At 43.5% G+C, this 27946-nt stretch overlaps 1 protein-coding gene across 3 annotated transcripts in view; it reads right to left on the bottom strand.

The window, feature by feature from the left end:
• Nucleotides 1–27946, bottom strand: part of daam2 (dishevelled associated activator of morphogenesis 2) — a 96688-nt gene that overhangs the window by 4077 nt on the left and 64665 nt on the right. For 2 of the 3 annotated variants that reach the window (XM_068717735.1, XM_068717736.1), the window contains exons 6-24: nucleotides 20138–20471; nucleotides 19373–19483; nucleotides 18649–18752; nucleotides 18423–18489; nucleotides 18159–18276; nucleotides 17908–18046; nucleotides 15196–15254; nucleotides 14667–14851; nucleotides 13576–13878; nucleotides 13236–13343; nucleotides 11215–11244; nucleotides 9898–10004; nucleotides 8983–9067; nucleotides 8322–8428; nucleotides 7320–7408; nucleotides 4718–4886; nucleotides 3952–4059; nucleotides 3589–3649; nucleotides 3075–3206 (exon numbers count right to left, since the gene is read on the bottom strand). In XM_068717735.1, the coding sequence (XP_068573836.1) occupies nucleotides 3075–3206; nucleotides 3589–3649; nucleotides 3952–4059; nucleotides 4718–4886; nucleotides 7320–7408; nucleotides 8322–8428; nucleotides 8983–9067; nucleotides 9898–10004; nucleotides 11215–11244; nucleotides 13236–13343; nucleotides 13576–13878; nucleotides 14667–14851; nucleotides 15196–15254; nucleotides 17908–18046; nucleotides 18159–18276; nucleotides 18423–18489; nucleotides 18649–18752; nucleotides 19373–19483; nucleotides 20138–20471 (2416 nt within the window). The remainder of the gene's footprint in view (nucleotides 1–3074; nucleotides 3207–3588; nucleotides 3650–3951; nucleotides 4060–4717; nucleotides 4887–7319; nucleotides 7409–8321; nucleotides 8429–8982; nucleotides 9068–9897; nucleotides 10005–11214; nucleotides 11245–13235; nucleotides 13344–13575; nucleotides 13879–14666; nucleotides 14852–15195; nucleotides 15255–17907; nucleotides 18047–18158; nucleotides 18277–18422; nucleotides 18490–18648; nucleotides 18753–19372; nucleotides 19484–20137; nucleotides 20472–27946) is intronic. The other variant, XM_068717737.1, reaches the window with a different exon arrangement.

Genomic DNA, 27946 nt, shown 5'->3' with positions numbered 1-27946 from the left:
ACACACACTGTTGCGCCCTGTGAGAGGCTAAATATCTCTTTGTATTCTTGGTAGAGCATTCACTACGTCCCGGCTGTTTGTGTTAAGATTTGTGTCTATATTTGTTTATCATGGAGACATTGTCTAGCACTTTGATTTAAAGTTGTTTAAAATCAATTTTTTTTACCGGCTGTTTCAGACTGGCTCTGGTTAACACATCATGGATTTGGTCTTGCTTGGCACCTTCTCCATAACCACGGCTTAACTCCTGCCAGTTATACAGAGTATTGTGACTGTTCTGCATGGGAACTTGCTATTAAAATGCACTCAAGGGAAACCTAACGAACTCAACTGCATCCATTTACAAACAACATGAAATGTTTCTATCCAGCACACAGGACTTGTACAGGAAGACAGGGACATCCTCAGAGAATCAGTGTGGTCTTGACCCCCCCCCACCTCATTGCCAGTCTGTGCCAGCTTATTAAGTGAAGGAGCAAAAAAAAAATAGTAGTGTGATGGTGTCATAGTTGAAGTACTTGGATAAGCAGCTGGTGGGTTCAATGAAAGAGGGCAAGTGGGAAATAAGTTGAAGGAAATTGGTACATAATATGCATAAAAAGGATCAGCTGTGTTTGATCCATTCATTGCCCACAGCATGGAAGAAACACACCCCATTTGTTGGTCACATGATTTAAAACCAGATGCTGTTGGAGTGAGAAACTGCAGACCTTTATAAGGCCATAGTGGCATGTTTTTTGTCCATTTACGACAACTGGCATATACTTAATACTTCCACAAGCTCCTCTCCAGAGCAAACCATTCTCATTTTCAGGTTGACATTTATAGTTGAAGAAACACATTGACAACTATTGGATGGATTGCTTTTTAAATCTCGTTGTCATGTCCACAGGATGAGGTGTTATGAGCTCAGTGGTGTCTCGCCTTTTCCTCTGGCGCCATCATCAGGTCAGAATTTGAACTTTGCAATACCTTGCTTTATGATCAAATATCTGTGGAAACTATTGGCATTAGCAAATGGTGAGCATGGTAAACATTACGTTTCCTGTATCTGTGTCACGTGGGTTTCACCACTGCCCCGCCCCTTTGGGGAGACTAGCGGCATGTCCTGATTCTATTAACTCCAATGGAAGAAGTGAACACCGGTTAGGACCAATTCTTTTGCTCCATACTCACCAAAGTGAATATTGGACCCATTCACAAGCCACATATCTTCCGAAAGTTTTTTTTTAGATAGACTAAACTTTGTTGGAGATCTTTCTCTATCTCAGCAACACGCTCTCACATGTCAGTCAACTACAGTTGGCGAATGCCCTAGCTAACTTTTAATGCCAAAGATGGCTGTTAGATCTTGCCGTGAGACAGATGTTTCCAACAGGGAACTGAAATTAGCTGTATCCATCTATTCTCTCGCCAAAGCCACAAGACCCCATTGAAAAAAACTGTAATTTTGCCTCACAGTTCACGGGGATGCTGGTCTACTGCTGCCTCGACGGTTTGATGGTTTCTTTTAAGTCAATGTGTGACTTTGGTGAACCCAAACTACCCAAAGTCACACTATAACACAATCTAACCCATGGCTGGCAAGACCGTCCTGCTGCCGCCCCAGCTCTGCTCCTGTGCCAGTACACCTGTCTGTTCCTTGAGTCCACCGCCATCTACTGTAGGTAAGACAGCAGTGGAATGAATGACTTGGAAACTGAGCTGTTTTGCTCTTGGATAGAGATAGATCTTGTATTGTCTAAGAACATGTCGACGTGTGGGTGTGTTGTGAAGGATAAACCCGACCAATCTCTCCGGATAAGAGAAAAATCCCTCTGTCCTCTGGAAACCTCTGTCCCAATAACCCCCATGACCTCGGACAACTGTAATCCTTTGTAATGTATGTAGTAGTCTCTGTGCGTGTGTGTATGTGTGTGTGTCTCTCGCAGACACACACATTTGTTGCCATGGAGATTTATGAGCCCCACTGGACTGCCTGCTCTGTTTAGTCATTCTCCTCCACCTTCTTTCGACCGAAACGCCGCGCGCACACCCACTTCCATATTTGTATTCCACTGGAAACCCTCACGGAGCGTCAGACAACCTTGACAAGCACTGAGTTGATGCGTCAGACTCCCTACTTACCACACACACACACACACACACACACACACACACACACACACACACACACACACGGTTGTGCTAGGAAAAGTGTGTTTAGAGTCTGGGCCGGTGAACATAGGTTCTTTTGTTTCACAGCAGTAACCGGTGCCCTGCTCCTCCCGTTCTGTTCCCATGACGTCCCAACTGGCCCGTTTTCCCTTTTAACCAAACTCCTTCTTGAACAAATAATTAAGCAGAGGGGAGGCTCTACATGAAACCTGAGGGCCCTTCCTCCTGTCTTCCTATCTGTCCATCTCAAAATCTGTCGATCCTTTTGGTGAACTTAAGTAATCTGGGCATTTTAGCACAACATCATTTCAATTATTTTTTAAAAGGACGGGCCTCAAAATAAAGTAAAATGTGATATGTGGAACTATTGAATGCAGTCTGAAAGATTTAAAGCTTCTAATGTGTCAGCATCTGGATGCTAAACGTACAACGGAGCGCCAAAAGGTCTGCGCATTAAATAACACGGTCACATAAATCTTTTCGACACCGTCTAACTTTGGGACTCCCACAGTCCCGCTGATGTCTTCAGCTTGCATACTTCCTACCATTCATCAATGCATGAGCCAGTAAGGTTCAAAAGGCCATTTGTCCCAGTAGTAGAAAGAAGGGTAGTGTGGATTACACCAACTCAAAGAGACGAACACAAAGAAAGAGAGGGGAATCTTGTCAATGCTGGGTTTCCCCGGAGCTGCTGAAGTCATCACGCTGGACTAAGGGGGACGCTCAGCGGTTTCAGGGTTTCTCCCTTTAGTATTCTGTCTTCCTCCCTCCTCTACGGGCTGTCCATCATGAATGTTTAACAGTGACAGTGAGGACGACTAGCACAGGGTGCATTAGAGCCACCCACATGGACATATGAACTTAGTCTCTCACAAACATGGCTCGCTGTACAACGGAGCGGCTATGCAGTTCTCTACCTTATCCTTGGCCTCACTCAGCTGGTCCTCCAGCTCGGAGAAGCTGAAGCCAGCCACGGTGATGAAGTCGCTGATCACGGCCACAAACTTGTCCCCACGTTCCCGCGTCCGGCTCTGCTGGTAGTGCAGCTCCTGGAGGGCGAGGAAAAAGAATGAAAAGTGGTAAAGTTAAGTTTTTTTTATGTGCTTTGTATACTTAAAGAAGAAGGAGGAAGACAGAGAGACAGATGATAGCGGAGTCAAGTTGAGAGTGTCCGCTCAGTGGCGATGATTTTAAGGTTCCTCAGCTGCGGAAGATCATTTCGGAGAAAAAACAGTCGACCTCTGTGAAGTGTAATATGTGTGTCCTTGTTTCTGTGTGTGGCTGTGAATGTAAAATGTGCTGCTCCATGTCAGTGTGGGACATTTAAAACACCTCGCCCCGCCGTCCATCTCTGCTTTGCTCCAAAAGCATGATTACAGACCGGAGAAGAACCGATGGGAGGGAACGTGACACAAACGCATAACGACTCACCGCTTCTAGAGCCTTCAGTCCACTTTTGATATTGTGCACCTCTTTTTCCAACTCCGACAAACTGGTGAAAAACAGAAAAATAAAAACAGATATGGAGGCAGTCAAATGTCTTGTACTGCACTTCCCTACAAGTTTTGGGGAACAAACTTGTGTCCTGATTTACATTTAAAAAAAATGTTCTCAAAAAAAGCAGGAATTAGAAAAGAACTTAATCATATTAGAGACCACATCCTGCAGTATACAGTATATAGCATAGTGTTTTGATTGAGTATTCATTGCGATGCTTTAAAGCTCATGCACTCAGGGCTTAATAAGCATGATAACAAAAGATACATCTATGGTGAACAACCGTCGTGCACTCACTTCACTTTGGCGGCCTCTGGCACACTGTTGAGGTCATCCTGGATGTGCAGCGTGTCATTGTAGTTCTTCTCAACGATCATGATCAGGTAGTGCAACATGGTGATGTTCCTGTTGAATCGCAGGTCCAGACAAGAGCATTTCAACAACAACCTCTTCTTGTAGAATTGCTTATTGAAAGATCTTCTTGAATTAAAATATAATTTTTTCTTCAACCCCTTAAATCCTAGGCTGTTTTCGCCCAGTTTTAACACTTTATCATTACTTAATTTGCAGGCTTAGGACCTTCACCAGGAATGTCAGATATTGCTATTTTCAGGAAAGCAAGTTGTTTAGAAATACAATCATATGACATGGTGGTGGTGCTATAAAAAATCCAGAACAAATGAGCTATGTATATCCACATTGATTGAGAAGGACAAGGGACCATGGTGATGGGACATTTTAAAAGTTTTAAAAAGGTGCTAAATTAATAAAAAAAAATTAAAAAAAAATGTCTATGATTGAGGAATTGCCTCCACAAAGCTCTCAACATGGTGACAGCGGAGCTGATGGCTAGCAGCTAACGGTCCAATTTGTGTGCATTTTGGCAATTTGAAGTCAAGGAAAGTCGTGTTGCGTTAGTTACTAGCAGTCCCAGAAATCTGAGTTTGAGGCCAAATCTGAGAACCTAGGGAGCACATTTACAAGTATTCTGAGCAAATGTGAGGACATCTTTTCCCGACAGACATCTGAAAAAAGCAAGTAACCACAGTCCCCCCTGGCCCACCTGTCTATGCTGGACTTGGTGTCAGCAATCTTGTTGAGGCTGGAGACCTTGAAGCCGTAGGCATTGCCTCTCTGGCCCTTGTTCATGAAGTTGCCAAAGGCCAGCACCACCTCCAGGATCTGAGTCAGCCTCTTGCTCCGGACCACCTCTTTGGACGCGTTCAGGATGGCTGGAGGGAAAAATGGAGAGAGAGAGAGAGAGAGAGAGAGAGAGAGAGAGAGAGAGAGAGAGAGAGAGAGAGAGAGAGAGAGAGAAGCAGCTAGAGAGATCATATAGTTGGTGATTGATGTGTGTGCACTTTGCTTAGTGCATCACTTGACCTTATATATTATATAATGAACTGGCCTTTTTCCACTCTCACCCCTTTCCATTCTGTTTCTCCACTCAGCCCCCCCATGCACACACATGGAAATGAAAGTCTCAACCGTGCGCACCACAAAGGCTCTCAATCCTTTCCTTCATTTCTAAAATCCTTCTTGATGATTGATCAATACTCCCCAAAACAACTGGGCAGCTCAGTGGAGAAACCCATCACGTCTCTCCATCCATCCATAAAACAACAGAGAACAGACTTGTCTGGCTAAGTGCAGGTGGTTCCCTCTCTCCACAGAGGAAAACCTCGGTGTGAATGTGAAAACCATTAACAGAGCCCATGTTGTTATCGTTACAGTTTTCTTTCAGCATGGGAACCATTCCTCTGGCTCTGCTGACAGGGTTCTGAAGGGGTGCAGGAAGGTCTGGCGAGCCAACTGCACTTGTCTCATGAAATGCTTCGATTGAACGTGCTGGGTGGTCCAGGGAAATGCAGTCTCATCTAGAGTATGTAAGAAAGTAACATGAATAATAAGAGGGGGATACGGATTTTATTACGGGCATCGATGAACATTGGGGTCTGGATCCAACAACAAAGATTCTGGAGTCTCTAACTCACGGGATTATTCCTCTGCTCTGCTCCTCTCTTTCCAGTGATGTGTGTCAGAAAATACAAAACCAGCTACAGCACACGCAGGGCTAAACTGTCAGTCAGCACTCGTTGCAAATAAAAAGCTGCTGGCGCAAATTATATGATGTGCTCGTCAGAGCCCCCCCCCAAAAAAAAGCATTTAGGCCAGCGAAGAAGTGTCTTTGGAGCAACTCTGGCTCAAACGGACACAGTGACAGCTCAGTCTCGACACACCCGTGAGCACAGCCGGTCTACGGAGTCTTTAAAGTGAGCTGCAGTATTTCTCAACTTTCCAAAACAGCCTCCGTGGTAACCTGGAAGCTGGCTCGGAAGGAAAAAACACACCAGTGGAGACCATATGCAGTCGGCCACCCGCTCTCACCGCACACACGTACAACAGAGACGGGATTTCACAAGTCGTCGTGAAAGGCGCCGGTCGAAGCGTTCAAAGCTGATGACATTTAAAGTGCATGAAACTATTTTTCATGTAAGCATGTAAGCCTACATGAAATGTACTTCTACTTTCCTTCTCAGCACAGCTGCACAGTGCACACTTCAAGTGCATTCAAGTTCCGTTGGAGTTAAAATCAATCCGATGTCTATACTTGATAATCGAATGAAGAAAATGTAGCTGCATCCAAGCTATTCCTTAAAGTATATTTCAACAAACCCTCTCTGTCCTCCAGCGTTATTGGAGTTACCTGAACGACTTGTATACGTGTGTATTTCTGTCGGCTTTACATCTTTTGCGTGAGTTGCAATCCCTCTCATTGACCTTTTGCTCACGGGGCTCTGCCCGCGGTGAAACACATATATGACAGCAAAACGCAACAAATTTTCCACTCAGGGCCGAAATAAAATGAATACACATAAATTAGGTTAAAAAATTATTTTGCTGTTGTTTATTGTGTGTGGTGGTTTTTTCTCCCAGAGTTTAGCTCCTGAGCCTCTTACACACACATCAGCTCAGCATGTATGCTTTGCGAGTGAAAACATCTCTGTGACAGCTGATCAGGCTCAGTGTAGCTCATTAGCTGATACTGATCATTCAACTAAATGTTTTGAACGACCCCGATACAGATTTTTGAGATGGGATCTGGACATCCCAAACTGAGACTATGAACTCATGGAGTCATTTTCTCATAGACTTCTACACAATCAGACTTCTTTTTGCAACCAGAGGAGTTGCCCCCTGATGGCCAGTAGAGAATGCAGGTTTAATGCGCTTTCGCATTGGCTTCACTTCTCAGAACCGGAGGTTATATGACAATTTTGGGGGGCATTAATTATTGTAATGTGCCCAATTTGCCCCATTTGTTGGGGACTTTTTTCAGCCACGGATTGATACCCATTTGGTGCTCTAGTGAGTATTTGTGGCAGCAGGACAGTATATGTTGGATTGAGCCAAAATAAATTAGTGTGTGTGTTCATGCTAATGAAGGAACATGTCACCCAGTGCAACAGTGTGGCTCATTGATTGTGTTTTTAATAGTTTCTGGACAACAATGGAGCTCTGTGGCACAGAGGAAGAGGACATATCAGGCTTCAGCAGACAATACTTGTTATTGTCATCAATTTCTTTGTTGACAAAAAGAGAAACATAGAATAGTGCCGGCCTTATTTAAGCGTTTTAGTGGCCTCTGATGAGTTTGTCCTTACCTTCAACTTTAGGCTTGGTTTCTGCTAGACGCTCTGCAAACTTCTTCTTGAAGAACAGAGCCTGCAGTCTCTGCTGGTAGTGGTCAATTCTGATGAAGGGAGGAAAGAGATAAAAGGAAAAGAGAAAAACAGAAAGGGAAGTGAGTCACATTTGTGTCCAGGGGAGTGTAAGTTCAAAGCTAGAAGTCCCCAAATCATACAAAACTCCCTCTCTCAGTTTTCACAGGCCTTTTATCATCTAATAGGCTCCCATCAAGTTGGAGAGTTGACAAATGGGTTGTGTTAAACTTGCCTAAAAGTTCACTTTGGGAGGGAGTGAGAATTTCAAAGACAGACCAGGGATATTAAATGGTGAAAAAAGAAACAACTAAATCCCAGATGTATTGCTGAAACCAGGGAGATGCGGTCAAAAGGAAACAAAGTGGACAGGGTAATATTTCACTGAAGAAAATGAAAAGGTTTAATTATCTTGAACAAATAGCACAGATTCTGAGAAAGGATGGAATGCAGAAAAAAAATAACTGGTTTAAAACTCTGATGTGACGGTAGTCGTCAAAGGGCAGCCATGATTTCTTTTTACAGCTAAATGGCGAATCCATCACCCTGACGTTTTTGAGGCTTGTTCTTGATCGCAACCTCACCGTGCTGCTTCAAAAGCTTATTCTTCTCCACCAGACGTCGTGCTTTGTAATATTTTAAGATCTATTTGTGGTTGAGTGGCTGACATCTTGATTCTGTACAAAATCTGCATGCTGTTCACTTTGGTCAGTCAGATACAAACATAGCACATCTGTTTCATAACGGAGACAATGACTTTTGTGCAAATGATCATCACAATATCTCCCAATTTGAACTGCATGAACGTTAACCAGCCGTGCAAATTGCAAATCTTTGCTTTGCAGGTGGTTTGGCTGCAGACGACAGCAATCAGCCAGCTAACACACCAATGCTGTTATCTGAAGCGCAGTGTTGTACAATAATGCAGTGCCGTGTGCCATGTACCTGCTCATTTCAAAGAGGAAGCGATCGGCCCGGGCCATCCTCTCCAGCTCATGTTTGTGCTCCTCCAACAGATCAATGTCACTTTTCTCTGGGACAAACTTTAGCAGCTGCAAAGACGCAAGGATAACAACGTTAATCCACATGTCTGTGGAGCAAACTAAAATGCATAGTATCTAACCCTAACCGGGTCTGAAAAGTGAAGTCAATGTGGCAGTGCCATCTCTTTAATGGCCATCAGGGTGCAACTCCTCTGGTTGCAAAAATAACTCAGATTGCTTAGAAGTCTAAGAGATAAAATAGACCATAAAGCAGGCTATACTTTAGCTGTGTGGTTTGTCTGAAACGTTATCCATATAAAATTACAAACTGAAAAGACCCAGGGCCCTTGAACATCTCAAATGGTAACTTTCTGCTTCTTTATCAAAACATTACTGAAATCTATTATATACTGTATAATATCACTTTGTCTGGACCAAGTGCTGACTAGGAAAAGTACATCAAACCTTTTTGAAGAAACAACAGAACATATATTTTTCTTTCCCAATCAATCAAATCCATACACATTGTTGTTACCTATCCAAACAGTGGTAATCGACTTGATGAGCTCTGCTACTACACCGCTGTCGTACATACATAGTACACGATCATCCATCAAGCTCACCTGCTCCAGCATATCTTTGGCCAGCTCTTCCCTCTCATCCATCTCCAGGATGGCCCTCTTGATCTCTTCATTGCTCATTTTTAACCTGCAGTTGAAGAACATTTAGTTAAATTCCATTCATCAAATTTTTTTTTAAATATTTGCCACATCACAAACACACAACAGAAAAAAACTGCAGCGGACTGATACTAATACTCTGAATACTGCTCTGGACCAGAGTCAACCCCGGAGCACTGCCAGCTGTTTGCAATGCATCTGATCAGTGTTAAGTGTGCCCGGATTGTGATCAATAACAGCATTGTTAGTCCTCGCACCGAAGCCTTATTGAGTGACTGCTGACCCCATTTGGGTCTAGTTTGTATCCTCGGGTCATTTGCTATTGACACGAGAGCAATCCAGGGACCATGCTGCAGTTCTGTCAGACAGAGACGGGTCTCAGGAAGTCTGTTTATTGATCCAAATTGTCAACGGGGCTTTGGATTGACACAAAAGGTTACCATATTGTTGAGGGGATTTGAATTGATTCCGGTTCTAATGTAGTAAGACTTGAAGCCCCTCGGGAGAGGGGGGGAGGCCTTCTATGTGTCTTAATCTATTTTATATGTGTAGATTGATAGTACTTGAATGTTTCAAAATAGACCAAAAAACCTACTACTCCAGAGACAATGCTTTCTGTCTGTAATATGACTCAGCTTGCTCTCACCGTGGATGGTAGTTCAGTTACACTGGCAGATGTCCTGTGTCCCGTACCAGACATAAGAAGAACATGCCTCAAGCAGCTCCACACCGAGTTACAGCTCTAACCTCTGACCCAGGGGTCACCATAGCCTGTGCTCAGAGCATCTCTTCACAATTATAATCTAACTAACAGTATAGTTAATAAGCTTAATTAAGAATTATGAATGGGACCCGTACTTTGAGAGAAGGATGATGCAGTTCTGCGCACGTCTGCCGTCGATAACCGACAGCTCTTTGACCTTCCGCGTGCTGACGTATATGTCGTCCATAGAGCCCGTCTCCTTCTGCAGAAAGATAAAGACAGAGATCCAGATTAATATTGTTCCATCTAAAAGAGTGCTCATATGAAATGCAAAGCCGCCGCCTCACATTTGTTTGACTTCTTTATCTGGTCGAGAGATGACATGACCTCTTCTAAGTATTTAACAATGTGTAAATTTAAGGCAGATAAAAAAAAATAAAATAAAAAAATAAATAAAAAAAAAACAAAGTTTGATCAATGCCACTATCAAGCAAAGACTAAAAAGTTGCACTCGAGCCAAATACAGTAATTGGCCTGACCTGCTTTTGCAGTCACTGACTGATGCATCAGTTCTCGTAGGCCATAATGCACGTCTCATTAAAAACTATTTTTTGTGACACCTGGACAGAGTTGTATGAAAACAGGACAAAAAACCCCCCAAAAATGCAGTGAAAAAAAAACAGGAGTCACAAAAAATAGAAAGTAGGTCCTGTGAGAGGACTTTTTTATTTGGTGAGTCACCACTGCAAACACAATGCTATAAACCTCTCGGAGGAACAGGAAACGCTGTGCAAAACTTGGTTCTGGCCAGTCAGATAGTTCTGTGAGCTTCACGCCAATGTAGCATTAAAAACTCCACAGGGAGAATGAATACATATCTGAGAAAACCGGATGGGGGCTGCGTGTACACATTCTATTTATGGTGCGAGCCGGTTTCCCCGCTTGCCAAAAAAAAAAAGTCCTTTCTGAGGTTGCAGACTATGACGTGTGTGAAACAGATGCGGCTTGTAAAGAGTCATTTTTCCATGCCCGCGTTGACCCATGGGGCCTGGCACCGGACGGAGATTTGGCACCGGGTAGGGGGGCCAAACCCTACCTGGCCCACATGCTAAAGGCAGGTTTATTCAAAATGCAGTTTTGCTACCTTGTGCATAGCAAGCAGACTCAACCAACTGGAGACTAGCCCCTTCATGTTTTATAACTAGCTAGCTATCTTAATGCGTCATCCACACACTCTTGTCACGGCGCAGGAAAGCACATCAATTTGGTAATTATCAACACCAGCACTGACAGTCATTTTCATTCAGTTTGTAGATTAAAAAACACAGACCAGAGACGAGTCACATATCAACACACTCATTATAGGAGGAGCTGGCCTCCCCGGCCGTCTGCTGCATAGCAGAGAAGAAGGTGATAGAGCAGTGGAGGTAGGGGACCATGAGATAAAGATGACGGAGGACCTCTTGACTCACCTGCTTGAAGGATTGGTTAGTGAGCAGGTCCTGCCCAGGCAGTCGGGAGAGTGCAGAGAGACACACACACAAAAAAAGAGTAATTGAAAACACATGCAAAGATTAGCACTTCAAGCAGAGAAAAAAAAAGGTGGTGACTAGAGCAGAGAACTACAACTATGCACGCTACAAGCCGAAGCTGGGAAGCCTTCTGTGAGCACGAAATGTTAATAATCGGCTGACCGAGTCATCAGGGGCTCATGAAGTCTATGTTGAAAAGTCTGAAATATATCTGCATTGGTGCAAGTTTTTTAAACTGTGCTCTATTTTGGTTTCTGTGTTCTTAAGGAGGTCACGATTGCTATAATGTGTTCTTTTGATTGCATCTACATTTGCCTTGACATGGAAAAACAAGAAAATGAAAAATTAAGTGTGGTAAGGAATCCTACAGAGGGCGAATGTAAACAATAGTCCATTTTGAACGAAAGGCAAAATGACAAGTTTTTTTAAAAAGAAAAAGCAATTATGCCATGTATAAACATTGCAACGTTGAATTGAATGGAGCCTTGCTCTCTGCCAAATGGAACCGAGTTGTCAAAGCCAGTAGGGCCTCAGGTTTTTTTATGTGGCTATATCCATAGAGATCGCTGTTTAACCATCGGCCAGTGCCAATAAAAACCTACTCTGTATAAATAAATACACACAGTAAACCACTGTCAGCAACAGCCTCAAATGACCCATTGCTCTTTAATAAAAGCCTGAAAAGAGAAGTTGTGCTTTTAACTGTAAGAAGGCTTTTAAGCATGGCAGTAAAATACCTTGTAAAGCAATTGAACAATGGTGACGCCTCTATAGAGACTTCGCCAAGCACCGCTCCTTCATTGAGCCTTTGATTTAAACTGTGATGACTAGAAACTCATTAGGGCGTATCGACATTCCACTGAAACCCATTTCCCGCAATAAAATATAAAAATGTATGCGCACAATATTCTATCACATGGCAAGTGGTGTGTAATTAGTTTGTAGCATAAAGAGAAGTAATTGCTATGTATTGTATGGAATCACCCCAGGGGCCTGCATACTGCAATTACCCTATTACATAGTTAGTCCCTGGAAAAAGAACGTTTCCTGCATCGTGACTCCCCCGTGACTCCAGTGGTGTTTCCTCTGTGTTGCCCTGATCCATGAGCCCATGAAGACCCCAGTCGGTAACCCAGTTCTCACACTAACGCTCTGCAGATACTCGGGCAAAGCTGGAGCTTTGTGGCATTTTTTTTTTTAACAATAAGGCATTCAGCAGTGAGCAGCTGCTTGTGTTGGCCTGGAGCTGGACCCTTGGCACTCTCAAGAATTCTCTTACGACATCCCACCTCACAGCCCATCACACACACATACACACACACACTCTCACGCACACAGACATGTTGAAGAATGGCAAAATTCTGATTTAACTTGCGTCCATATGTTAAAGGGACAGTGTATAGGGTTTAGTGGAATCTAAATGAGGTTGCAGACAGCAACTCACTACTCTTTTTCCAAGACTGCGTTTACGTGAGCCACCGAGGGCAAAACCGTGGTAACGTTGTTCGCCTCAGAGGCCTTCCATACCATAACAACACTACTTCAGGAACAACAGAAGACGGTGGCTGGTGGTGCCATGGTTTTGCACTCTGCAGCTCACAATACTGGAGTTTCACGAGTGTGTCAGAGAACTACGGTGGCCTTCAGGTAACGTAAAAACGTGAAAAGCTCCCACGTAACATTCCTACAGCAGCCCAGTTAAGATATGAAGAGCTCATTCTAAGCTAATAAAACGCAACAATTCGTAGTTTCAGGTCATTACACCCTAATGAAAACATAGTTATGAATATCATATTCCATTTCTGCTAATAGATCCCCCGAAATGCTACACACTGGCCCTTTAATGCCAATCGCCAAAATAAACACACACACACACACACACACACACACACACACACCGAACTGCGAGTCATAATAGAGCAGTCCAAAATACTGTATCCCACTTGCTGAATAATCCAAACCTGCTGTCTCTGATAAGCTGAAAACATCTTCTCGATGTCCTTGAGGTCAAGAATCTTGAAAGCTCTCAGGTCGTCGATGTCATTCCAGATGGTGCCATTGATCACATTCTGAAAAAGGGGTAAAGGGATATAAGAGATTAACTAACTAACTAACTAACTAACTAACTAACTGGTACTACTTCTAAATGTTCTTCTGTGTTACTTCAGATCAGGGATAAAATGATGCTAACATCAGCTAACCAACCATAGACTATATTGCTATCATATCAAAATTGAATTAAGTTTCATTATTTTCACCCGACGTGGTCTGGCAAAGCGGATGTTCTCATCGCCCTCTCACCTCTCCTAGTTTGGCCCAGTTGAAGGACTTTAGCGGATGTGAAGGCTGAGGGATGGACTTGGAGCGCATGCTGGCCGCCGAGTTGAATGAAGAGGGAATGGGAGGTGGCGGGGCTCCAAAAATCGGAGGGGCTCCCGGTGGAGGAGGCGGTGCGCCGGGTGGGGGAGGAGGTGGCGGAGGAGGCGGGCAGCTGAACGGTAGCGGAGGAGGAGGCGGAGGAAAGCTACCCATCATAGGTGGTGGAGGCGAAGCCGCGGGGCCGCCGGGAGGAGGAGGAGGAGGTGGGAAAGAAACACTGATGCCCTATTGGTGGAGAGACGGAAATAAGAAATAAAGTTATCATGAATAACGTTCAAGTGCATTCAGTAATGCTCTGACATTTTTGATAAAATGCGTATTTGTTGCCTAACCGAGAGTTAGATAAAGAATATATATCAATTTAAAGCAAAACTAGCTGAGAGCAGGGACAAATAGCAAGCTTTCACAAAAAGAGGAAAAAACAGCTCCAAAACAGTCTTGCTTATGTTATAAGTTGTCAGCTAGCAAACTAGCCAACAATAGCTGAGTTTTGCTAAAAGTTTTATAAAAAATAAATATACAGTATATATAGCAACTTTACCATGACTGAGGCCCAGTTACTTGGCCCAGCTGCTGCTGACTGGGAATTAGCTTCAATGCAGAAGCTAACGTAAGCCAACCCCCTTGAGCTACAGTGTCTTGTTTTTATCTCGTCAAGGTTGAATACGATAGCTGTGGAGATGTTGGAAGGCAACATCGACTGTTTCCTCCTCCCACTATTGTTTGTGCTAAGCTACACCCACCTTGAAACCAATCTCTGCAACAAATGCATTGTGACAACATTAATATCGGTCTTGTCTAATATGTCGTGAGAAACCTTTTTTTAAGCTTTGTTTAATAGGGTGATTATTCTTTACCGGAATTGTAGAAAAGTGTTTTTTTTTGTTTAAAGAAAATTGTCCATTAAGAAGATGATCAAACACCTAGCAATCAGCTATGCGCTAACAGAGCAGCATATCACTGACTCACTGTACGTCATATTGTGTAAAATATTTAAAAGCAGGACTTCTCACAGAAACGTCATTGATGCGCGAGGACAGGCCCAGGACTTGCTCCCTGGCTGAGCGCAGCTCCACTCCCTCGCGCTGGAGTTTGTCCTTCATCTTGTTCAAAGTCTTCATCATGTCCTCCTTCTCCTGGGTCTTGGTCTCGCACTCTCGCTCCTTCCGCTCTAGTTTACCCAGCAGCTCGACGTGATCTAAAAGGGGACATAATGAGTGTGTTCAAACAAGGTTGATTCTGATAATGAAATGCAAAACGGGAAGCGCTACATACAGAGAAGCAGATAGTGATTTGTAGGCTGAGATACAGTATGTATATATATATATATATATATATATATATATATATATATATATATATATATATATATATATATATATATATATAAATATATATATATATATATATATATATATATATATATATATATATATATATAAAATATATATAATAAAAAATATAATAAAAAATGCATGAAGCATTTTAATGATGCATTTTCTCTTTGGACCTGCAGAGTGCAGTGTGTCGGACAGGTCTTACCTTTCCTGAACTTCTCTGCCTGGTCACGCCACTGCTTCACCTCATTCTCGTTGACCAACCTGTGAACCGAGCAAACAAAAGTAAGCGCTGGCAACAAGGAACAGACCGAGAAAAGCCTTGCAAAAAAAACAAAAACACTGGCATGTGGGGGTCGACAGCAGCCCAACAGTCAAGGCGGAACATCTTGATGAAATTCAACTGTCAATCTTTCCTTTTTGTAAGAGGCATCTTGACTGGGTTGATGCAGTTTTACCCCTTTTTTAAGCTGCATGACAACATTAGCGCTAAAACAAATCCTGCAGGGCTGAAATCAGTTAAATTCAGTTATACGCTTGGGCAGCGGATTCAGCATGAAGGGGTGAAACAGGTTAGCATGATGTTCTGATATAAATGTGGGATCAACTGATATAAGAGATGAGGCAATTGGGAGGGGGGCTGCACAGTTATCGGTTAAAAACAGGAGAATTAAGGGAGATTTGCAGAGATGATCAAATGGCGCATTTTGAGAAATTAATTTAGCAGAGAAAACATTTGAAAAGTGAAAAACCTTGAGGATCGGTGGAAGCCGTGGCTAGAGTTGAAGAGAATAGACATGTTTCAGAGTATCAAACAGTGAAAAAGAAAGAGCATGAGAGAGTGTTGAAGTACGACCGCCAACAAGGATAAAGCAACTTCTCCACGGTAACGATTCGCACTTAACTGCTTGTAATCAATGCACACGAGGCAATTTAAAAAGGAAATTAATCATTAATCAGGTTTCTGTCCTCTTAACGCTGGTGTTAGTGAACAGGACTGCCTGCACTTGATCACAAAGTCAGCACTGCTTTAATTACAGCTCGAGCAATGCGCCATGGATCCAACACGCTAAAATGAAAAAGACACAATCACTTTATTGTTCACCGGTCAAATAAATAACCTTTACGCAGCCGCAGGGGAATGTGATCTGCACAAGAGTGTTAATTTTAAAAAGTAGTCATGGTGACCGCAGATGATGGATGGCTTCGTCCCCAGTTGTTTTAACAGTTGTATTAACATCCCCCCCTCCTCCCGCCCCAAGCGGCCGCGGAACAAGACGTGCCGTACGTTGTCGGGCCGCCGGCACACAGCCCAAAACAATGAGGAAATCTCAGTTTAATGCAAATCTTTCCAGGGCGTAATTTACTCCAGGAGAGTTTATGGAAACACAACGAGGCTTTGGCAGATATGTAGAGCGGATGGATCTGCAATGGACAGTAATGGACGCCCGGGGCATAAGACACCGCGTCTCAGTTCGCTCTCCGCGCGCCACTGAAAAGAACTGCGCTCGAGTGAGCTGATTGCACAAACAGTAGTGGCTGAATTAGTGAACAAAGTGGGAGCGGGCGGGAGCCAAGGTTTACCACGCCACATGTTTTATGGGGCTCTCGCCCCCGCTGAGACTAAACACATTCGTCACTGATGTGAAGCCTGCTTTAGGGAGCAACCAAAAAAAAGTGGAGGGTGGAAAGAAAAAACGTCTGAAAGAGAAACTGAAATTAACTGTTGGGAGTAAAGACGAAGCCCTGAATGCCACCTTTTCACACCTACACGCAGCACACACACCGTGGACTTTGGGCTCCTGAACACAATAACAGATTGATTTTTTATTTCAGTGAAACCCAGACCACAAAGCCCCCAGCAAATGTGATCATTTGGAAACAGAAAGCATCTACATCCAAGTCATAATGCTAAAATTATAATGTCTCCCTGTTGTCTTCCATGACTGCTTGACTGCACCTAAACATGGCTGACTTGGCCGACCTGCCCCGCTTAATGCGATTAGAGCCCTTTTTTCCTTTTGATCTCCAGCTTACGCTTTCATGCCAATTCACCCTCAGTGCATGGCTTCCTGCTGATTCTAACTACGACCCCCCCCACCCTTCACTGCTGCCAGCTTGACTTCACCTGACCCTCCTGTGCAATCACATTCTCCACTGCCGTCGCAATAGCTCCAGAGTAAAAAATATGACCAAGAGTGTTGAAACAGGTCTTATTGCACGTGTGAAAGCTGGTTTACTGTAAATGCTTCCTCACAACAAAGCGCTGATGCTGATCTCTGCTGCTTCTCTGCCTTTCCAGGCTCAAGCATTCTGACATTAAGCCCACATGTTGATATCAGACTCCATCTCTGATCATAGTTAGGAGGGATGCGTTGACCACAAGGATTTTCCAGAAATGAGAGCAGCGTGTTTACAGCTTCAGAGAATAAGAGGAGGCTTTTAAAAAGGCCCGGAGCACTCGGATGTATAGTGCGCTTACAGTAACTCCCTCTTATGATGTTATAAATCACAGCACAATGTTTGGCCTGGATCCCCACGTACAGTAATATCCTACAGCCCTATTCTACCTGTGGACTTCTAGTTATTTGGAAGAATTGCGGAGGTTGTCTGTGATCTTAATCCTGTATGAATTTGCCATGTCCGTAATTTAAATTAATTAAAAAGAAAAAAATGCCAATTCGCAAATGACATTTTTTGTTTACCCCATGTGTTTTCTGCCTCTTTCCTGCTCGAGAAGTATGGAGGCTACTAGTAATATGGCTTTAGACTTAGATACAGTGTTTGCATTATTCCAGACATCCTTACACACTCGTGAGTAGAAATACACTATATGACACCGTCAGCAGGCAGGGGTTGTGAGTCTGCTCTTGTACGACGGGCGGCTTCGGTCGAGGACGGTGAGACCTCCACTTACATGCGAATGATGTTCTTCACGCTGAAGTTGTCCAGAGGGGCGGCGTCCGGGTCCTCTCCCTTGTCGTCCTGGAGGACTAACTGCTGGAGGATCCGGTCTAAGAGCTGCCAGTGCTGCAGGCTGCCACCGCCTCGTTTATCTGCGTAATGTTTGGAATATTATAGTTTTTCCAGTACCTCAAATTTACTTGTCCTGGAATTTGAGCATTATGAAAGAAGGCCCAGGAGGAAAAACTCCTTGTATGTACTCACAGGGCATCTGCAGGCAGTGCTGGAGGATGGAGATGAGGTTGGGGTAGGCGTCTGTGTGGCTCAGCTTCTTCTTGATCAGCTCGAACATGGCACCGGCACTCTTAGTATCTACGTGGGTCTATCAAAAACAAAACAAAAGACTTTTGAATTACTATCAACTTGATCAACATTGCTCTGTTTGCCTTTTGATGATTTGAGCCACACAACCAAAGTAGTAAGATGAAGAAACAGACTGGTGTCTATGAGGGATTTTAAGTTACTCACCGTATCAAACCTTTTGGCCAACTCGGAGTCATCCTCATTCCGCACCATCTCAAAGAAGTCCAAATGCCTGGACAAGGAGAAATAACAGTCTGAGTATTTACTGCACCCTCACCCTGGGCAACAAGGAAGGACAGTCAAATCTCAACAAAACACAAGGGTGAAGTATGTTTTTGTCAAAGAGGATGATCAATTACTAGCCGATTGCTCATTAGGGTCTCACTCTCACCGATCCAGAGTGGCGTTCTCGTGCTCCCGGAGCTTGTCGATGACCGGCTGGATGCCCAACATCAGGAACTCGTACCTCAGGTGGAGGCGGAACTCAAGGTTGTCCTAGAAATATAGAAGAACATAATCAATAAGAAAGGACTTCACAAATGGTGATAATGGCACATCATCTTTAATTATCTAGCACGAACCTGGGAATCTGAACTCATCATTCCTAAGAACATTATTAGCACTTGAGAAAATACCGGAGGAAGTTTGGGATGAAAAAGGAACCATTAGACAGAGCTAAGCCATCTATTTGCCCTTGTTGACCAGTCTTTAGGCTAAGCTAAGCTAACGAGCTGCTCACTGTTGCTTCACATTTACTGTAGAAACATGAATGGTATCAATTTTCTCATCCAACTCTCCCGCCACAGAAATCCTTTAAAGTTCCATAGAGTAGAAAGTTAGATATATATGAACATGAACATTACATGTCCCCTTTAAGTTCACATATAACTTTTAACTGCAAGCTAACAGCAGCTTGGGATAAGTGTTAACATTTTTCAGCAAATATGCTTGGTTAGCTATAACATACCAGTGACATAAATAACACATTTCCTATGACTTTTTGCTCCTTTTCTCCCTTTGATGATGTCTTTTCCCAAATACTGAAACTATATTACAGTTAAGTTTTCCTGATGTTTTATAGGTTGTAATCTAAAAAGGCATGTGGGTGCGCTGACCTCTCCGGCTCCGGCGTTGAGCACAGCGTTGATGAAGGACATAATGGCAGTCTTCAGGTTGACCTCGTCTCTGTAGCGGCCTGTGCTCTTGTCCAGCTCATTCAGCAGCGTCTGCGTGGTCGGCACAGATGGGAGGGTTAGTCAGCAGTGCTTTTGATCGAAAATATACGTCAACACTGAAATCACAGGATACCGTAGCAACTGGGACAGAGATGAAAGAAACGTGTCACTGAGATCTTGATTTATCGTTCTGACACAACGTTGAGGGGAACCAGGTTGCACTTCTCACCCTGCGTTCCCTCTGACCCCCCGACATACATTTGCAGCTTAATCACAACTCAGCATTAAAAAAAAAAGCCTCATAAGTTGGGAATCACTCAACTCCTGTGGTGTTAGCTCACCCCGAGGAGGCATGATTTAGCGCACGCCCTGGGAAGGGGGGGGTGCGAGATGTGGCTTGTTGACTCAGTCCTGCTAGTCGCTAAAGCGCTACACATGCCCTGACCTCCATAACTCTGGATGTCCTCACCTGCCTTTAATATGCCCAAAGTGTTGACTTAACCTGAGGCCAACCATCTGAGGGTGTTAAAGCACGAGTCTCCAACTTATTAAAATGACTACAGCTTGATTTATTTTGGCATTACTTTAAAATACTGTGTCTGCCTTTTTCCATAATCTCCGTCTGCTCGTGTCTCCAGCAAAGGCTCCTTAAAGTAAGTATGCTTGTACCCGAGGTATTAAAGCACCACTTCAATTTCCCCTCACCTGAAAGCGGGTCCTCTCCGCAGCGTACTTCTGGTAGTGCGCCATGGCCTGCAGCACCTTCTTGTGGCCGTCGGGCACCAGGCACACCGCCCCGAGGATCTCCAGCACCGCCACTTTGGTCTTGATGTTCTCCGTCCGCAGGCTTTGCGAGATGGTGTTGATGCTCTGCGGGTGGGCGAGGACGTGCGCGCGGCCCTGTGAGTTGTTCATCAGGGCCTTGATGCAGCCGATGACGGAGGTGTGGACGCGGCTCTCGGACGTCTCGTAGTCCATGCTGCGCAGGAAGTTGAGGAGGCAGGTGAGGCCATCAAGCTCGATGAAGCGCGTGACGAACCTGGAGGTGGCGGAAGGGGGACAGGGGAGCACAGATTCAGAGTAAAGTAGAAAAAAATACATGCAGTGGTAATATACAGCGAGTGTCAAAATACTGTTTAAAGGTACATATAGTTAATATGCTGCAGCTCTTCAACAATCTTTCCACTCTCGCTATTGACTAAAGGCATAAAATGCTCAAAATATTCTTAACAAAAAACACGTGCTTCTTACATTAACTACAGTAATCAACTCAAATTAAATTATTATTATTATTAAAAAATCTTAACTATCAGATATTGTTTGTTCATTTTCAGGATTAGTAACTTTGTCCATAAATCAACAGAATTATAAAAAAAATCACAACATCCCACAGCTGAAGCAGACATCTTCAATTGCAAACCAAAAGTAAATATATATGTATATAATGATAAAGAACTGATAAAAGCAATCTTCACATTTGAGGGGCGGGAGGGGAACCAGTAGAGGTTTGGCTTTAGGGGGGCACATTATCCTAAACTCACTTTCTAAGCTTGTGCACATACATTTGGGTATCTGGAGTGTCTAGCAACCCACAAACTGTGAAATAAGACAACCCAGTCAGTTTTTATGCAGGCTGCCTGGATTGGGAAACTTTTTTTTATTTGGTGATTCAGCAAGCCAATCAGATTTGGCTCCCCTGTGTCACATGCAGGCTCATGAGAATCAAATTTCTTAGATTAACTAGTGATTTAGTGTTGCACTTCCATTAAGTTAAATGGAAATTTTTAAGAAGTTAATATCCTGACTTGTAGTTCCTCCTATGGGTCAGGATCCAAAACCCCAGCATCCTACATTTCGGATAACGCAACCAAGAGCATCTTTCGATCAGATCCTCTCTGGCAGGCCATGCGGACACTCTCTCACACCTCACACCTTTTTGTAATGCAGACTCTCAGACATTATCAAAGACACGACAAAGTTCCTCCTGAGCCACCGTTTCACATGATGCTCATCCAGTCTCTTACTGAAAAAATAAATCCTCATTAGCTGAACTAATTAGACAGCAGCAAGTCATTAACCTCTCTGGGTAAGAAGAAGAAGTTGACATGTAAACATCGAGGGATGTCACATCTGGCGAGCACACTGCGGGCCGTGTTGTAAACAGCCGTCCCACTCGCTCAGATTCCTGATGGGCCTCATTAAACTTACTTCAAACAAATGGGGACTTGTGTTGGGAGCGAGAGAGGCGGAGGGAGAGGAGACGAGGACGAGGAGAGAAGAGGGACGGAGTCAGAAAGTGAAAAGGACAGTGAGGAAAAGAGGGAGGGGGCTGAGAGTAGAGATTTATTGCTATTCATTGTAACAGATACATTGTTTTGATGTCAGAAGCTCTGTTGCCTCCTCCACTGCCGTCTTGGCAAGAGCAGGCACAGAAAAAAAAAACACGACGCTAAAAGATCCAATTTTGAAGTTTCCAGCATAGATAAGCACTCAGTCACACACATGTTGACAAGGCATACTACGTGCATGCATACAGACAGACAGACAGACAACGTTCCCTGACAATGAACTAAAATCACAGAGAATACACACACGGAACCTTTAACTAGACAGTGTGCCTCTTGTTGCAGCACAGAGGCTGCAGCCCTCGGCCTCTGCTCAACAACAAGGTGGCGTGAAAAATAAATCCAACGCGTTAGATGCAACGTGATCCAGACGCAACGCAGACACGGGAACTAAAACTAGGCAGAACCGATCCAGCTGTTAAAGTTGCACATCTTATACCAGTGATAAGTCTTTGGCCTGGCAAAGGAGGCAGAGAGAGAGAGAGGATACATAGTGGAAGAGAAATTAAGCTGAACATCCGTGTGATGAATGTATGGGACGCGACGCAGAGGACAAGAGATGTTGTAGCAGTAAAGGGGGGGGAGGGGGGGGGTATTCAAGGTTTTGCTTGGCTTGGCTTGTCAGAAACAAGCGCACAAATGCACGCTACGCATCCTATGCAAGACAACCCCATGCATGTGCTTGTATAGGGGAAGAAGTAGCAGGATAGATGCATACATGTGCATCATTTCACACAAAAGGGAAAAGGGAATTAAACTTCTATCCATCTTTCATTTTCTCTCCATAGAGCACTTGAATCAGTGGTTCCCATCCCCTCTGACTTTGGAGCTGCTGACATTCACGCTAAGCCGAGAGTGGCGCGCAGGACATTTTTCCCCTTTTTTTTTGTGTGGAACAACCGCTGCATACTTGAAAAGCCAGCGGGGTTGCATTCAAGGAGACGACGAGAGCTCGACAACTGCTGCATACAATATGAGCTCAGGAGGAGCCAACCACACACACATACATTTAGTTCTGCAGACGGACAAAAGAAAAAAGTGAGGGTTATGAATTGGAATGGGACGAGATTGAACAAAAGTGACTGTGTGTTAAGTCAAGGCCAAGGATGGTCAATTGAAATAAAACCCTGACATAGCTAGTTCTTTTATTTTATACAATATTAACTGATTGCCAATGTTGTTAGCTACTTAAAAAAAATGTAGGGGTCATGTTAGTGCCATTGATCTAAAAAGTATAGCCCCTAAACCAGAGGCAGATAATAATCTAAATGAGCAGTACAGTGCTGAAAACTGTAATTGAAATTAAATTTCATTCTAACCAACTGGGCTTTCTGAGGTTTTAGCTGCACAGGCAAAACATTCAGTCTTTGTAAACTGTGGACGAGCCCTGCGTGTCAGATATTCGGTTTGAGAGTTCATTCTTTCCTCAAAGCCTTGCAACCTTATCAAAATGTTACAACTCCACACACACACACACACACACACACACACACACACACACACACACACACACACACACACACACACACACACACACACACACACACACACACACACGTCATGTAATTGTCATGTTAGCACAGACTTAACATTGTCTTGTTCTACTATTAAAAAGGGGCCAGAGTGATGTGTGTCAGGTTCTTCAAAGGTGGCGCTTCAAACCATTTGACCGAGGTTTCTGTGGCGCTCGGAAGACAGGTCATACGATATCACCGCGGCTCTCACTCAAATAAAGTTTGACTTGATATGAGGCCCAGCGTACGACGGTGGTAAAACAAAGGTCTGGACAGAGAGGCGACGCACACAACACTGACGCGCATACACAGATCCCAATAGAACCAGCAGCCAAGGTGCACATCTGTGATGTGTATAGTATGTCATGGCAGGAAGGGAAGGGCTCCTATGGAGTTGTTTATTGTTAAATCTACAGGGAGGAGTCTAGTGTATGTGTGTAACTCACACTGAGGAGGGCCGTGTTTCAGCAATGGCTCCTTGATTAATGAGACACAAACGAAGATAGACAATAATCAGACACTTAGTCAAGAGTGGAAGTAACAAATTACATTTACTCAACAACAAAAACATTTGTGTACTCGTAATTTTACTTTTTCCTAACTATTTGTTATTTAAAGGATTATACTGTGTCTACTTTAAAGGAGCAGTGTGTAGGATTTGGCGACATCTAGCAGTGAGGTTGCAAATTGCAACCAACTGAGACTGAAGCGAGTCGGAGAACTACGGTTGGCCGACGCAAAAACGTGAAAGGCCCTCTCTCGAAACCAGTGTCTGGTTTGTCCATTTTGGGCTACTGTAAAAACGTGGCGCACTCTGTGAAGAGAACCCGCTCCCTATGTAAATATGAAGGGCTCATTCTAAACTAACGAAAACACAACGATACCGTTTTCTGCCTATAGATTCTCATTTAATGCACCACCAATTAATCGCTCATTCATTTCCTTACACCACTTTTCTCTTCCCCTCTCACCCATCTGTTCATCGCAATTCCATCACACACCTCCCTCCCCAGCAGGATCAGTCTCTCTACAAACTGCCTGGATCTACCCACCTCATTCCTCTCCGTTTCCCCCCCTTTAAACGCTAAGTACCGAGGAGTGAGAAATCTGCTCTCGGAGAGAAGCAAAAACATCGCTCGCTCCAAGACTCTTTAGAGGTGTGATACCCCGCGCCCCCGCTAATGTACTTGGTAATATGTGAAAACAGATATAAAGTTCACCCTCTGTTTAGCAGAACCCTTTGAAAGATACGGCGGCGAAATGTTTTGAAGGATAATATTTGCATGTTGCGGTAGCAAAGCGTCCAAAGGGCTATTGACACAGGAGCGGGAGGGGAACGGCTGAAGTCAGCTCAAGTCAATATTCTTGCTGGAAGAGAAACAACGTCCTGACAGTCGTCTTGGGAAGCATTGCACGATGCTCTACTGACACGAACCAAGGACTGGAGTGCATTCTGGGGCAGCGCGGCTTCAGTGACCTCCAGGAGAGCTTCATTTCCTGCCCGTCCCCCCCAGTCATTTCATCACGGAAATGACAGCGGTTGAAGAGCGTCGCGTCTTAAAGACACAAGAATGCACACGCGGTTCGCTCCTAGGCACAAACAAAAACATCGGCGCAGATGTGCAATGACTTAATAGGTCAACACTGCATGTGAGCACACTTTTATGTGAAGATAGAATACCACAAGAGAGAGTAAATATTTAAATATCTGGAAGCTAAATTGAAACGCACACCAGACTGCAGATGAGTTTTGACTGCATGCTCAGGCTGCAGCAGTTTGGTGTTTGCATACTGGCCCTCGTATGCCCACTTGAGTTAAGATCCGGCTCGAGTAAACACACAAGATAAGCTGTAAACTCACGTGTGGGAGCCAATCAGCCAATTTCGAAATGTCGCCATTTTATGGCTGTTTATAATTAATCACATTTACATTTGGGTTATTAAATTGGTTTAAGAGTTATAAATATCAAAATCATTTTTGATAAATGGCAGACAGAGTACAGCAGTATGCTTTCCTACTGTCTCACTGTGTTTAATACAGTCCAGCTGGTCTATAAGAAGTGAATCCGATCGAACCCTTTAATAGTCACTATATCAACAACACAAACAAACTGTGTTCTTTGAGGTAAAATTACAGTTTTTTTCAAGTCTCGTGGCTTTGAAGAGAGCACAGATCGGTACAACTGCTTCAGTTCCCCGTTGGAAATGTCTGTCTCATGGCAAGATAACCTGGTGAAAATATTCTAAATAAAGCCTACACTTAAACTGCTATTGATTAATTTAAGTGTCTAAAATAGTTTTGCTGCTGCCCCCATCCACAGCAGTACATGGCTTTGCTCTCATGTCATGTACGCCTGTTTGTTTCTATTAACCGGGAGCTTGCCAACCGCCATCTACTGTAGGTAAATACAATGACTATGGATAATTAACTCATGCAACCCCATACAAAAAATCCCTTTAAAAGACAACAAGACTGATGTGCTTGCATTCAGTTGTCCGGTCAGCAGAAATACAGGATGTCTCAAAACTGTTAGCAGAATACTCAAGTGTACATCATCGGCAGAGGATACTAATACAGCAGGTATTTAACAGACTCATCATTCAAATAATTGATATCATATCTGGCTCTAGCAGCTAAATGCTCCGTTGTGTGAAGTGGCTTTTTAGAGTGTTTCCACTGAAAACAGCTGCATGCTGTGACCCAAAGCGACGCTATGAGAGCGGTGAGAGTGAACTAAAACAGTTGTGGGCTGGACGGATAAACAGTGAGCTAAAGCTTACTATAAAAACCTGTGAGGCCTAGGGGAGCAGCAGCTGGTAATTATTTGTAGGTTCAACGCTATGACGCATCCCTTTTAACCCTTTTCTTTTTTTAATACATCGTCATTTAATACATCACAATTGTATTGATTACATGCCATCATGTTGTTTTTCTGCTTATTTCCTGAGAAACATCTTTTTCCTTGATTCAAATATCTCAACGTCAAGTATCAACAACATCAAGTGCCGATCTAGTACCAGTATTGTGCAGTGCTCTTTTAAATATAATTATGTAAAAAAAGTAAGGATAATTTTTTAGACAACATGAGGCCAGGTATTTCTGTGGCACTAAAAAACGAGTCAGAAAAACGAAATTTAAACGAAATTTAAAAAACACCGACATTTTATTGGAGTCGCCATATACATATACACATACAAGAAATGTAACTTCTGCATTTAACCCATCCCTAGCTTATTGGGAGTAGTGGACTCTATATTTCAAGGGGTCACAAACCAAAAAAGCTTTTCAGTTTCAAATAGTTAACCTGAAGCAGAGACTTTCATTTTAGGTTTGACATGATAAAGAAAATATACAGCTTTGAATAAATTTTCTGCTTATCATTTCAAAGGCCTATAATCAGCCTGTGAGTGAGAGTGACTGCAGTGGGTGGCCAGCTGATGAGTGTGCTGCCTCTGTGCTCTCTGCCAGGCACCACTGCATGCCCACCATGTGTTTGTGTCCTGTGGCCCTGCGGAGCGGGCTGAGGGCACAAGGGCGCCTCTTCTCAACCAGACCCAGCTGCCTCTCTGAGACACCAGGGGGTAGGAGGAAAAGAGGGAGGCCATTTCAGGCAGCCATTCAAACTCAGGCTGACCAAAACTGACTACAGATGGACACCTCCGTGTCTCACAAAATGCTGCCATGAAGGCATACGGCATGGGTGGCCAAACTTTTATTTTTGACTGGTCCTATACATAACAGATATACAGAGCCAAAGAAGTGTGAATGTGAAGCTATCAACCAGCTACACTGCGAGAAAATCTGTTTTCTAGACCAGAAAAACCCCATGCGCCATAGAAAATGAATTCTCTATTAAAATAACTTACATTTGACATTAGACTTGTTTATTGGTGTGCCCACATATTACAATAAGTATTTATTTACTTAAAATATGATGATGTTATGTGTAAATCTACACATAAGTAAAACAGGCAGATTTGCCAAATGTTGCTTTCTAGTTAGTTAGTGGCCTAAGGCCCACCTAAAATGTTAGGATGCAAATGTATACGTAAGATGTTAATATGTGTAGTATTAAGATTTAACAATCAGAACAGGCAGAGATGACAGAGACGTCAAGACACAGATAATTTCACTAAATATAATCAACATCTAGTATTTAAACTAGGATGTGCAATGCAGTGCAGTATAATAAAAAATATACTCAATCTATATTGTAGTTAATTTTTAAACTTGGGCTGCAGTTGGTACACCTGCTATAGTTTGGCCACCCCCGGTTTACGGCATACACACAGGGACACAGAATGACACGCATTAGGTGAGGCTGAAGCCCATTTGTCACAGTGGCGAGACTAAGCGGGACATTAAAACGCCGCCCAGGCTTTTCCCCTGAACACCCATAGTCTGTGGGACACACCTGCTCCCTACATCACTGCTGCGGTACTCAAAAACATATGCGTGCTAATGAGCAATAACTCACTCTGTGAACGGCGGTGGGTGCAGGTGCATTACGATTGAGTCGTTAAGTACACTTGAATAAGAGAGAAACATGGAGCAGCAAAACATTACAAAAATAGTATATCAATATTGACCTGGAGTACTGTGATATGTTGATTGTGTTTACTTGTGCTTTACTGCAGTGGCAGGTAATGACATA

The sequence above is a fragment of the Cebidichthys violaceus genome, unplaced genomic scaffold (genome assembly GCF_023349555.1).
Source record: "Cebidichthys violaceus isolate CVI_PGR_0920_01 unplaced genomic scaffold, fCebVio1.0.p SCAF_22, whole genome shotgun sequence".
Classification (NCBI taxonomy): Eukaryota; Metazoa; Chordata; class Actinopteri; order Perciformes; family Stichaeidae; genus Cebidichthys; species Cebidichthys violaceus.
The sequence above is the reverse complement of the archived record's forward strand: the minus strand, read 5'-3'. Positions and strand labels throughout refer to the sequence as shown.